This window comes from Rhagoletis pomonella, unplaced genomic scaffold (genome assembly GCF_013731165.1).
Source record: "Rhagoletis pomonella isolate Grant_MI unplaced genomic scaffold, Rhpom_1.0 Rhpom_scaffold_00001, whole genome shotgun sequence".
NCBI classification, from domain to species: Eukaryota; Metazoa; Arthropoda; class Insecta; order Diptera; family Tephritidae; genus Rhagoletis; species Rhagoletis pomonella.
In genome coordinates, this window is record NW_023458555.1 from 35,035,840 (window position 1) to 35,047,581 (window position 11,742).

Genomic DNA, 11,742 nt, shown 5'->3' on the forward strand with positions numbered 1-11,742 from the left:
TTCGCCATTGTCACTGCCACTGTCATCGTTTGTTGTTGTTGTGGCGGCACAACGTTTCATGTCCGCTAGCGTTAAACGCGCAAAAATATTACTGTGGGCCTGGAGCTTTGTCAACATCAATTCAGCATCGTAGAGGCGTCGTTTAGTAGGATCTTTGAGTGTATTCCATGCTTCATTTATGGCAACAAATTCTCTACTGTGCTGATCTGAATACATAGCCGTTGGGTTTTCGACAATTGGGTCAACAGTAGCTGCAGAAGTGGACGCAGCATCATTAGTCGCGCTGATGGTATTATCAAAATTCGAAGTAGTTGTTGTTGTGCTAATGCTATTGGTGTTATAATGTTGTAATTTATCCGGATGACATTGTAGAATTAATTGCTTGTAATTACGACGCAGCTCTTCGAAGCTTGCTGTTGGTGGGGTCTTCAAAATTTCATAGTAATTGCGCGCAGACATTATTTATAACTTTAACTTTAAGAGCACGACATCTATAGCAGGGCGCTATGCGTTCTATGATAAAATTAGCTAGAATTAGTGGTTTTCCAGAGCTCTCTTATATTTTCCACTACCTCAATTTTTTATTTAGTTAATATTTTGAAGCCTGCAAGCAAACAAAATTAAATGTAATAAAATTTAGTACTTTTATCAAACACTATAAATACTTACTTTGTAAATGTTGCATGAAAAGCGGGAAATATATATGTATGTAGTTATTATGGATATTTTATGTAATAATGAGAATTGGATTTTCATAACAGACTTTTGTATTCAAATAAATGCACTGTTTTAATTATTTTTGAAGAATATTTTCAATATGTTGCCAAAGTTTTCGATTCTTATGACTCACAGGACACACCCATATTTGAAGGAGAATAATGTAAAGAATTTGATGGCAAGTACATATTTATATATGTATATGTATTTATGTACTTGGGTAACGTGTTGCAAGTTATTTTTTATGCTCCACCCAGGCCACCCAAATAAATGCCTCGAGCGACACTCCTTTTTTTTGGAAGAGAACAAATGTATAAACGTTTATGACGAGCAGGAAATTGAAAAAAGGAAACAATAAACGCGATTTATCGATCGCGCGCAAATAATAACAGCAGGTCAATGACAGCTTACCAGGAACAAGACAACGATAAGTCAGGTGCCATAGAAAATGTTATAAATAATTGGGAAAACGCATACGTTCTGCAGGCATATAAATATATACATACCCTTGTGGTCAGCTGATTAAGTTAAGTGGCATTTTGATCAGTTTTGGCTATTTTTCTTTTGTTTATTTAATGTCATATTTTTTATAAAAGTCTAGACGATTACACAACCACCACCACGCAAATCCACATTTCAAACTTCGCAGAAAAATTACAAAAATTCAACAAACTTTAACAACTACACACAAAAAATATTTAACATTTTTATTCAGAATTTTCAGAAATATTTTTGGTATGCAGTTTTACAGACCATTAAATTTGGGTAGGTAATAATTGTTGGCGGCCGCTGTGGTGTAATGGTAAGCAGCGACTGGGTCGGAGGAGAAGCTCGGCCAAACACTAACATATGTGAAAGCGCCAATCTATTATTATTATTGTTGTTATTGGTTTTGCTGACGGTGCTAGGCCTTGTCTTCCATATTAAAGAAATTATCGAGCATACTTTATATTGAAGAAAATGCACAACAAAATCAGCTAAAAAAAATTCAAAAAATCAACGTGATTTTTTTAGCGCCTTGAAATTGGCACTTTAACCTCCTAAAATTTAATGGGCTACAAAACTGCATACCCAAAATTTTTCTAAAAATTCAGAATAAAAAGTTAAAATTTTTCTGTGCAATTGTTAGTTTGTTGAATTTTTATAGGATTTGTACGAAGTTAGAAATGTTGATTTATGTGGTACTGCTTATGTAATGCCTTAGACTTTTATAAAAAAAAAACATTATAAACATTAAATAAACAAAAGAAAAATAGATAAAACTGTACGAAATGTTAATCAGCTGACCAAAAGTGTATACATATGTATGGATATATCTGTGTTCGTATGGAACAGTAGCTTTTGTCGAAAGGTTGGCTTTAGTATAATGCGGCATTCGATTGCGAATGACTCACTGGCGCCGAGCCGTTGAAGAACTTTTGGCTAATAAACGTGCAGAAATAGTTCCGATACTAGCAAGTCAATATTCTTATTAGGTCTCATCAAAAAATACCTTGTGATCTAAAGAATAAAGGGAATGCCGCATTATATTAAAGCCAGCATAGACATAAGCTGCTGCTGTCGTTGCTTGAGCTAATCTGCTATTTTGCCAGAGTGCCAGGCCACTCGCTCAATTTGGTGAATACCACTATTGATTTATCGGCGAACCAGTTGGTTAAATACTAGAAGTTAGTTGTAAATAAGCCGTATGTAGGCAAGTTGGTAAATTTTGAGGAAATGAAAACTGTTTACCCAAAACTTTACAGACTTTCGAAAAAATACTATCATTTAGTTGGTACCTCGGTGCCTGCTGAGCCCCTTTTTAACCGACTTCACAAAAAGGAGGACTTCACAATTTGTCGGAATATTTTTGTGTTTTTTTTTTATGTATGTTACCGCATTTCTATAATTCTTTTTTTTTCAACGAAAGGTGTTACCTCGCAGGGGTCCCATACTAATTTGGTTTAAAACCAATCATTGGATCATGAAGAAATTAGCGCTAATCTTAAATGTTTGTATGAGAATTGAAGCCGGTTGTTTTTTGCTTAAAAAAATTACTTTTTTCAAAAGCTAGCGCTAATTTTATTTTTTGTTTTGGTTAAGTAATAAATAATTAGCAAAAATACTCGTTTTATTTCATTTAAGGCAAATTAACAAGAGAATTAGAATTTTTTTAAGGAAAAATGTTTTTGTGAATACTCATTGCAAAAAATTCGTTTAATCGATTATTTTTCAACAATTGCAATCTTTATTAATTTTTTCTTGTGATTAATCATATGATTAACTTACCGATAATTTTACTTTTTTGCCATCCCTAAGTGCGAACATTTCCATGACAATACAAGGTGTTCGAGGTTCGAAAATCTGCATTTTGCCAGTTCCGACAAAAGTTGATAGGCAAAATCTGCCAGAGAAAATACCTTAGTCAGATAGTATATTATTCGGTATTTAATGATGAACAAGTACAGCCTAGATCCATGATGAAGGTACCAGCGTTACGCTGAGTTAATTTGGTAACGTAGATCTCTTGATAGAGAACGATTGAAATATTCCATACTGCTGATCATATGGGAATGTTGGCATTCATATAAATTTAAATCAATGGTTATATCCTTCAAAATTAAGCAGAATACTTCGATTTTAAATTACTTGAACATGCATACATATGACAACTCACTGACGACCTAGTTTTCATAACGTCACTGCTTGCTACATCTTTTGCAGGGAATGACATACCTACAGGCACATATGTATGAACGCTTATGTACTTATGTAGGTATGTACTCTATACGAATGCGCACTATCAAAAAATATATTCGGCACAAAATTCAATAACAAGGCCAAAAAAAAAAGTTACTAAAATGGGAAACCAGTTTGTTGCAAGAACAGCAATAGTTATAAAAACAATAGCAACAACATACTAATATAAAAAGTAGAATCAAGAAATTACGTTGACCCAATTCAACTTGGCTGGCTAAAGTAGTTGGGGACTACAGCAGTTGTTACAACCAAATACGCATACCACTTAGTGTCTGCAAGGGGAAGAAAACGTTAAAACACAAAAGTAGGTAAGAGGAAAATGTGGATGTGTGACGTTTTCCTTGAAACAGCTAGCTCTAAGGTATATAGTGGATTTAAATACCCTAATTATTAAAGCGGCGAAAGTATGTATATAAATATCTCTGGGCAAGGCAGTAAAGTAGTTTTGACAGTGCCATAATCGGCATGAACCGGCTTTGTAGGGAGATAGCTTTGAAGTTTGGCTGACAAAATGAACGAATGCTAAAAAAATATAGCGTAGTGTAAAAATGCGCGGTTGAGGGCGCATCATTTTATAATCTTTTCAACACAAATCAGCCTTAGATGCTTAAAAGTTACATATATCTATGTGTATATACATATTTCTTGATTTTGCTTCATCGCTTTAGATTAGCGAAATTTTTCGGCGTCATACATATATGTTTTAAGAGCACAACATGTGACTTCCAAAAGAGAGCTAAACAAAATATGTATATCCGCAAACTCGGAAATGTTAATCGCAAAAATGCTGATTATCTTAACAAACAATTTGCAGCAATATTACCTAATATATAAAGATACATTTATATGTATCTGTTTATAAAATTACTTGTTCGTACTTACTTGCCTTTTTTGGGAATATCGCTGAGTTTGTGCTCCTCCCACTTGGAAACCAAATCAAAGCACGGCAATAAATCAAAAGTTCCACTGCACAACACGTTCTTCACTCTGTTGAGTACACTTTTTCTATGAGATGATATTATTTATCTGCACATCTTCGGTCTTCCTGTAAAATTTTGATCAAACCTCAAATTTGGTTTAAACATTTATCCACTCCAATGAATGGAAGCTCGCGAAAATGAAAGATTTTGATGAAACACGCACACCGTACACAAGTTTATTATGAGAAATTTTCTAAGAAACTGACAGCATTGCCAACAGCGCTGCTGTCAGCGGAAATGTCAAACAACTTTTGACAGCAGAGAAAAAACTACAAAGTATGCAGTGTTGCATTATTGTGCATATTTTTCGACGTCAAACTACAAGGTGATGAGAAGGATAAAAAACCAATTTGAACCGCCATCCATTTTATTTTATTTTATTTACAAAAACTCCTGTTCATAGGATATATTTGAAACATAAGTAAGTGCTCAACGTTAGCTTATCAAATATACAAACTGATTTTCTAAAACCTGTATTTGATTTAAAACCACAACGGCTAGTTTTTAAATTTAGTACTGCAGCATCACTGCTACATTAATTGCTGTAGTTGCTCAGTGTTGCCAGAAAAATTTCCTTCCGGGTAATGATTTAATCTTCAAAAAACCCAGAAAATATCTTTATTAAAGATTTTATAACAAAAAAACTTAATTTTTTTATTATAATTTGGTTTTCTATAGCAATCATAACACATTTTATTTGAAAAACAAAAAAAAAACGAGTTCATGAATTCAGAACAGATTTATTGACTAGTTTACAAAACAAACAAGTATTTTTACTTTTACTTGTATAACCACATAGGGAGACGTTCCCACTACAGTCGGGTCTACGTAACCGGAACGACCCAGATTTATATCTGGCCAAGGACTGTCACTCCAGCAACACTCCCCAAAAACCCTTTGGAGAACTTGCATGCTGCTACAACAACAAAAACAACTAGAACCACAATAGCCCAACTTCGCTCTGACAACTGCAGCAGTTTAAACTCATACTTGAGCATATTAGACGCAGATGGGCCAAATGAGTGTCCGCCATGCGGAGAGACACCCCACGACTCGAAACATCTCTTCGTATGCCCGGAAAACCTGACAAAGCTAACGCCTTTTCCCCTGTGGACAGACCCCGTTGAGGCTGCTCGCTTACTGGGGAATCCGTTAGTTGAGCTTGACGACAATACCTTATTATTGCGGGGTACAAATAGCAATTACGCGGCTGGAAAACAATAAAGCTGCTGGAGCTGACAGCCAGCTGAGCTATTGAAGTACGGCGGCGACAAGCTGATAAGGTGCATGTAAACTCTTATGTAAAATATGGTCAGATACGCGTCCGATGATTGGAATTTAAGTGATCTCTGCCCATTCCACAAGAAAGGCGACTACGCCATATGCGCCCACCACCGTTGCATCAGCCTTTGTGTGAAAGGCTGGAGCCCACCGTCAACGAGCTGATTGGGCCTTATCAGTGTAGCTTTTGTACTGGTAATTCGCCAGAGACCAGGTATCCACCACACGCCAAATATTGGAAAACATCCGCGAGAATAGGTTCGACACACACCACCTATTTATAGATTTCAAAGCCGCTTTCGCCAGTATGAAAAGAAGTTGTTGATACCATAATCTCTAGTAAGTAATAATGTCAGCCCTGCAATCCAAGGGAGAATCACTCATGCCACCTAGTGGTACTTTGGACTGAATAGGCATTTCAGAAGTAAATATATCTATAAGCCACTAATCACGCCCGTACTGGCACGGAGGCATGAAGAAGAACAACATCTGATAAGGCGGAGAGGAAGATTCTGCGGAAGATTTACGGTCCTTAGCGCGTTGGCGATGGCGATTACCGCAGACGATGAACTGACAAGCTCCAGCTCCTCTGCCATGGGAAGGCTAGGTGGAGAAGAACTTCTCTTCACGACAGGTGTGTTTTATTGGACTCGGCGAGCGCCAACCAAGAAGAAGAAGGTGGACTGGGTCTCGATAGTCCAGTGAACGATTACATATCGCACACTATCTTCAAAAGTGACACAACTCAAAATTACACGTTCGTCAGAATATGCGAAAAACTATTTCGTAGCACATGCTAATCATATGGGCAAGGCAGACTTTACCCAAGGCTTTTTCAATAATTTATAAAAAAAAAAATTGCTCCAGATTTTGCTGAAAGGTAAATAAGAGCTCTGTGTACATTTTAAGTGAATTTTTTCAAAAATGCCAAATTTTGAGTTGTGTCACTTTTAAAGATCGTGTGCGATATGTGAAGATCACTCATAAAACTACATCGCCTTGCTTTTGTATCTATGCAACACGGGAACAAAGTGCACCGGCCTACGGCGCACAGTGGGGCAAAAAAGTTGATGTGAACAAATTAATTTTGAAAGCCCAAATATGAACAGATTTCAAGTTTATTTTTTTTTTTAATAAAAGATAATTAAATTTCGCGTCGATCTATCCGTATCGATTTTTTAAAAAGTTCCAAGTTTTTATTTATTTGTGTTGAAAAATTAAGGAAAAAATATTTTACGTTTAAAAGCTTCAACTTTTTTGGAAAATACATTAAATTAATTTCAAATGTCTGCAATTATTTAAAAAAGTACATATTCGTAAATATTTTTCTATAGGACACATTTAGTTAAAAAGTTATTTAATTTGTTATCTTTACTAATATATATTTCAGTTCGAAAAACTCGAGAACAGCTGTACCGATATTTTTGAAATTTTGAGCATCGAATCTAGACTCTCCAAGGCTGATAATAGATGAAAAATAATTTTGATATATCAATGGGCGCGGCACCTCACATACAAACTGAAGTTTTCACACCACATATGATATGTTGTGTGAAACTTTAGTTGGTATGGGAGGTGCCACGTCCTCTTTATATATCGAAATTATCCTCCTTCTATTCTATTCTATTCCTTTGAGGGTCTAGAGTCGATGTTTAAAATTTCAAAAATATCGGTGCAGCTGTTCTCGACTATTTCGAACAAAGAAAAACGGCCTTCAAAATACATACATACATATATATTAGTAGAGATAACAAATGAAATAAATTTTTTAACTAAATCTATCCTATAGAAAAGTGTTTATGAATAATTTTTAAAATGATTGCAGACATTTGAAATTAATTTCAAGTATTTTCCAAAAAAGCGGAAGCATTCAAACGTAAATTTTTTTTCTTTCATCTTTCAACATAAATAAATAAAAATCCAGAGCTTTTTTAAAAAAATCGCCACGGATAGCTCCACGCGAAATTTGATTATCTTTTCTTAACAAAAAAGGAACTTAAAATCGGTTCATATTTGGCTTGTCAAAATTGATTTTGGCCACAGCAACCTTTTTTGCCCCACTGTGCGGCGCCAAAGGCGGTTATTATCGAACTCATGCTCTACTCGTAGCTATCTATGTAGTTATAATCATATATTATATATAGTACATCCATAAGTATGTAGTGTAGATAATTGCCAAAATTTCTTTGTGGTGAAATGCACCTCGATATTTATTAGATAGTCCGCTAAATACAATGAATTTCATCAATTAACCATGAAATCATTTAGTTAAGTTTTAAATAAAAGCCAGAGAGATAAAAACCGACTTGTTTGTTGATAAGAATCATAACATATACTACTGCTACGTATGTACATATGGAGATATTTATGCAAGTGTAAATATGCACAAGATAACGTCACTGTATGATCCCTGCAGCAATTCACACTCACCCTAGGTTAGCCCTCAGATAGTCTCTATTGTTACCAGCACTAGTCCCTCATAATTCCCCTGCCAATAGTTTCAACTGCCATTTTAGCATTGGCGTGTCATTGAAAAAGGACCGGTCCAATCAACACTGACCGTAAGATAGTCCTGGACTAGTCCAATTTTGGAGATTTTTTTCGTTGGAGTAAGATTGCGTTCTACACTTCGCAGATGCTTTTTCATAATTCGGAAACACAAAAAAAATATATAATTTTATAACCATGTTGCTTCTGACGGCATTTGAACCCGGACCCTCCTGAAAGCTAACAAATAGTGGCAAGCATCTCTGCGCATTGAGCTACAGCCTCACATCTAAATGTGAGTTCAAATGTTCACTTTGCATCAAGGCCAGACCAAGCGATTGGGGAATTTACAGGGTAGTGTTCTTTAAATTTTTTTTATTGAATTGCAAGACAACACCACCCTGTCACTGCCAAACTGTTCGTCTATCTCTAGGCCGGTTCCTTGGGGGCTGACTGGTCGAAGGCTGAAATTTTGCGATGCAAGCAAATGTCCAATTCTGACCAGTCAAATTTTAACCAGTGAAGTACTAGTCCTTAACGGAAAATTGACCGCCTTATTGCTGCAGGGATCGTTTCTCGCCTTTGTTTGGGTTTTTTTTCATGAATTCAGCAGTGCAGCTACCCAACTAAAAATCAGTTTACTGCAGGCCATACGCCAAATAGGACGTGGAAAAGTAGCGTAGTAGTAGTCAATATTGCGTTCACTCTTATACCGGTTCATATACGACTTACATATATATTATAAACATTTAAATACTTGTTGTTCAAAGTGCAACAAAATAACATATGTAATTACTTTAACACATTTAAGTGAAAATGATTGTGCTACTCCTTGGTCTACTGCTGGTTACAATACTTTTCTGGCTGATCAGACAGCAGTATTCTTATTGGAATCGTCGTAATTTTCCCACCGATCCCACCGATATGCAAATACCTTGCGGTTGTTTGAAATCGGTGGTGAAACATGAAAAATCTATGGGCGTGGCAATTTATGACGCCTACTTAAAGTCAAATTCACCATTCGTGGGCGTTTATTTACTCTTTCGACCGGCGGTGCTAATACGCGATCCAGAATTGGCGCGACAAATACTTATACAAGATTTTAGTAGTTTTCACGATCGTGGCATTTATGTGGACGAGAAGCGTGATCCCTTGTCATGCAGTTTATTTGGTTTACGCGGTCAAAGTTGGCGCTCGTTGCGTCAGAAGCTTACACCTTCCTTCAGTTCGGGCAAATTGAAGGCAATGTTTCACACTTCCGACGACATTGGCAATAAAATGGTTGCACATCTGAATAAAGTGCTGCCGGAGGAGGGTAGCGCGGAGTTGGACTTGAAAGATGTATTTGTGACGTGAGTATTAATTTTTCTTTTGTAAATTTATGTAGCTACTCGTATACCTAATATTAATATTCACAAGATTAAAGAGAAAACCTTTTCATTATTCTTGTGAAACAATTATTTAAAAATCTTATAACTTTTTTAAAATGTTTAAACAATTTTCTGAGTGCTCAGAATTTATGAGTCCAAAATGAGTCTACGTACTACTCGTTACTCTCTGAGTCATCTAAATAACAAAGAAATAACTACGAATTGATTTTATGCTTATCTATTTATTCCACAGCTATGCCATTGATATTATCGGGTCTGTTATCTTTGGTTTGGAAATCAACAGCTTTGAAGATCCCAAGAATAAATTCAGAACCCTTGTACACAAAGCGCGCCGTAACAATTTGTTCAATGCCAATTTTGCAATGTTTATATTCTTGTGCCCGTCGTAAGTACTTATATGATATGTGTAGCTGATAATAAAATTAATAATATATGTATTAGGCTTGGGTTTTTTTTTTTTATCTGGCGTGACTCCTTACACTGTACTTTTTTTGTAGGTTAGAACTTCCATATCAGTAATACCAGTCATTTTTAAAAGACATTCGTAAGCCCTTTTCTTGTAAGCTCTTATTTCTGCCTTTCCAAAGAAAAATTGAAAGATCTGCTAACTTGGGGGTATTTGCCGTATTCTGTTAGTCTTTTAGCAATAAGTTTTCTAAAAACACAGGCCTGCAAAATTTAACTTTTTACCCCCTCCAATAATTATGTTATTTTTTTGGAATATCTAGGTGTGGTAAATTAGATTATACATCTTTGAGTTTTCTCAAGCACATCGATAGTTGTTTGCATGAAAATACAAAAATTAATTTATAATTGAATTTTCAAAAAGAACGAGGTTATTAATTCTTATGAATATTTGTTTATGTATGTCAGAGCAAAACATTGGATCAAGTGTACTCATTTCGATATATATATATATATATATATATTTTGTTAGATCCGCTCATTGGATCATGCAGAAATTTACGGCACTCCCAGATTTTAATATTCAAGTCGGCGGTTTTTTTTGTTGTTAAGTAAAAAATTCAATTGTAAGTTTATTAATTTTCTTCTTTCCATGCAAATTGCTAAAAGTTCTAAAATATGTATACTTGTATACTTATTACATATGTAAATTTCGCAGGCCTGCGAGTTCAAAAAATATATGAACATACATATATTCTTATTTTTAAAACCATAAAAACTAAAAATTAAAAGAAAATTGTGTTAAAAAAATAAAAATAAAATGTATCTAAAAAAAAAGACACAATTATAAAAATTTCCAAAAGTTAAGGGATTTAAAAGCGAATATATTTCTTTTTAGAGCCATAACAACTAAAAATCAAATGAAAATTAAATAAAAAGACTATAATTATTAAAAAATTTAAAATAAGTTCTTAAAAAAATAAAAAAAAATTAAAAACACGTTTCTTTTTAGAAAAATATAATCTTAAAATTAAAAGAAATCAAAAAAAAATATATAAAACTAACAAAAAGAAAAAATAGGTTTCTATGAATTTTATGAAATTGAAAAATATATATATCGTCACCGGAAATGCAAAAACACTTAACAACATCGTAAATGAAATGTAAAAGGTGTGAATAATATTTTAATTATTTTTCATAAAATGATGTGCAGAGTTGTAAGTCAATGAAATCCATCATATAAATCAAAAAGTGAATTTTGAATTTTTTTATTAGTTATGACTTTTTGCATTTCAACGATGGTGTTTGTTACGTCTTTTTGCATTTCAGGTGACGATATGTAGATATATTTTTTATTTTTAAAACGATAAAATCCAAAAGTGAAATTAAAAAACAATAACATCTAATAATTCAAAGAAAATTAAATAAAAAAACGAAAGAAAAAACTCAAAAAATTCACTGCCTGGACCTCGAAAAACTTGGATCTTTCGAATCTTCGAATGTTTTTCTGACTCGGCCATTGCGACTGCAAGATAGTTTTTTTGTAAGACATGAAAGTCAGAAAGCCAGAATAATGAAAGTCTTTCAAACCGACCTACTGTCTTTCAATTGTCTTACAAAAGATTTACAAGTCTTAGCCAGAATTTCATTCAGAGCTTCGGACGAGCATTTGTCCAAAGTTCCTCTTATTCCTCAACATCCTGCCTTAGGTTTAATACCCTGAATGTTGTAAGGAGTTATTT

The 11,742-nt window shown here is 34.4% G+C and overlaps 2 protein-coding genes across 2 annotated transcripts in view; one reads left to right on the plus strand and one right to left on the minus strand.

The window, feature by feature from the left end:
- Positions 1–4,662, minus strand: part of LOC118743431 — a 13,181-nt gene extending 8,519 nt beyond the window's left edge. Inside the window, exons 1-2 of the transcript XR_004993464.1 lie at positions 4,339–4,662; positions 3,033–3,100 (exon numbers count right to left, since the gene is read on the minus strand). The gene's annotated coding sequence lies outside the window, so the exon portion shown is untranslated. Of the gene's footprint in view, positions 3,101–4,338 lie in introns of the transcript that reaches the window.
- A 4,358-nt stretch (positions 4,663–9,020) lies between these two features.
- Positions 9,021–9,984, plus strand: LOC118744860 (probable cytochrome P450 6d4). Its single transcript, XM_036478287.1, has 2 exons — positions 9,021–9,556; positions 9,828–9,984. Exons 1-2 carry the CDS (start codon positions 9,021–9,023, stop codon positions 9,982–9,984), a joined length of 693 nt encoding a protein of 230 aa, XP_036334180.1.
- Positions 9,985–11,742: the final 1,758 nt, after the last annotated feature.

Bases quoted from the DNA above. Each gene is read 5' to 3' on its own strand.
- LOC118744860 (XM_036478287.1), top strand. From the start codon at position 9,021: ATGATTGTGCTACTCCTTGGTCTACTGCTGGTTACAATACTTTTCTGG. The intron at 9,557-9,827 runs GTGAGTATTAAT...TTTATTCCACAG, and splicing joins TTGAAAGATGTATTTGTGAC to CTATGCCATTGATATTATCG.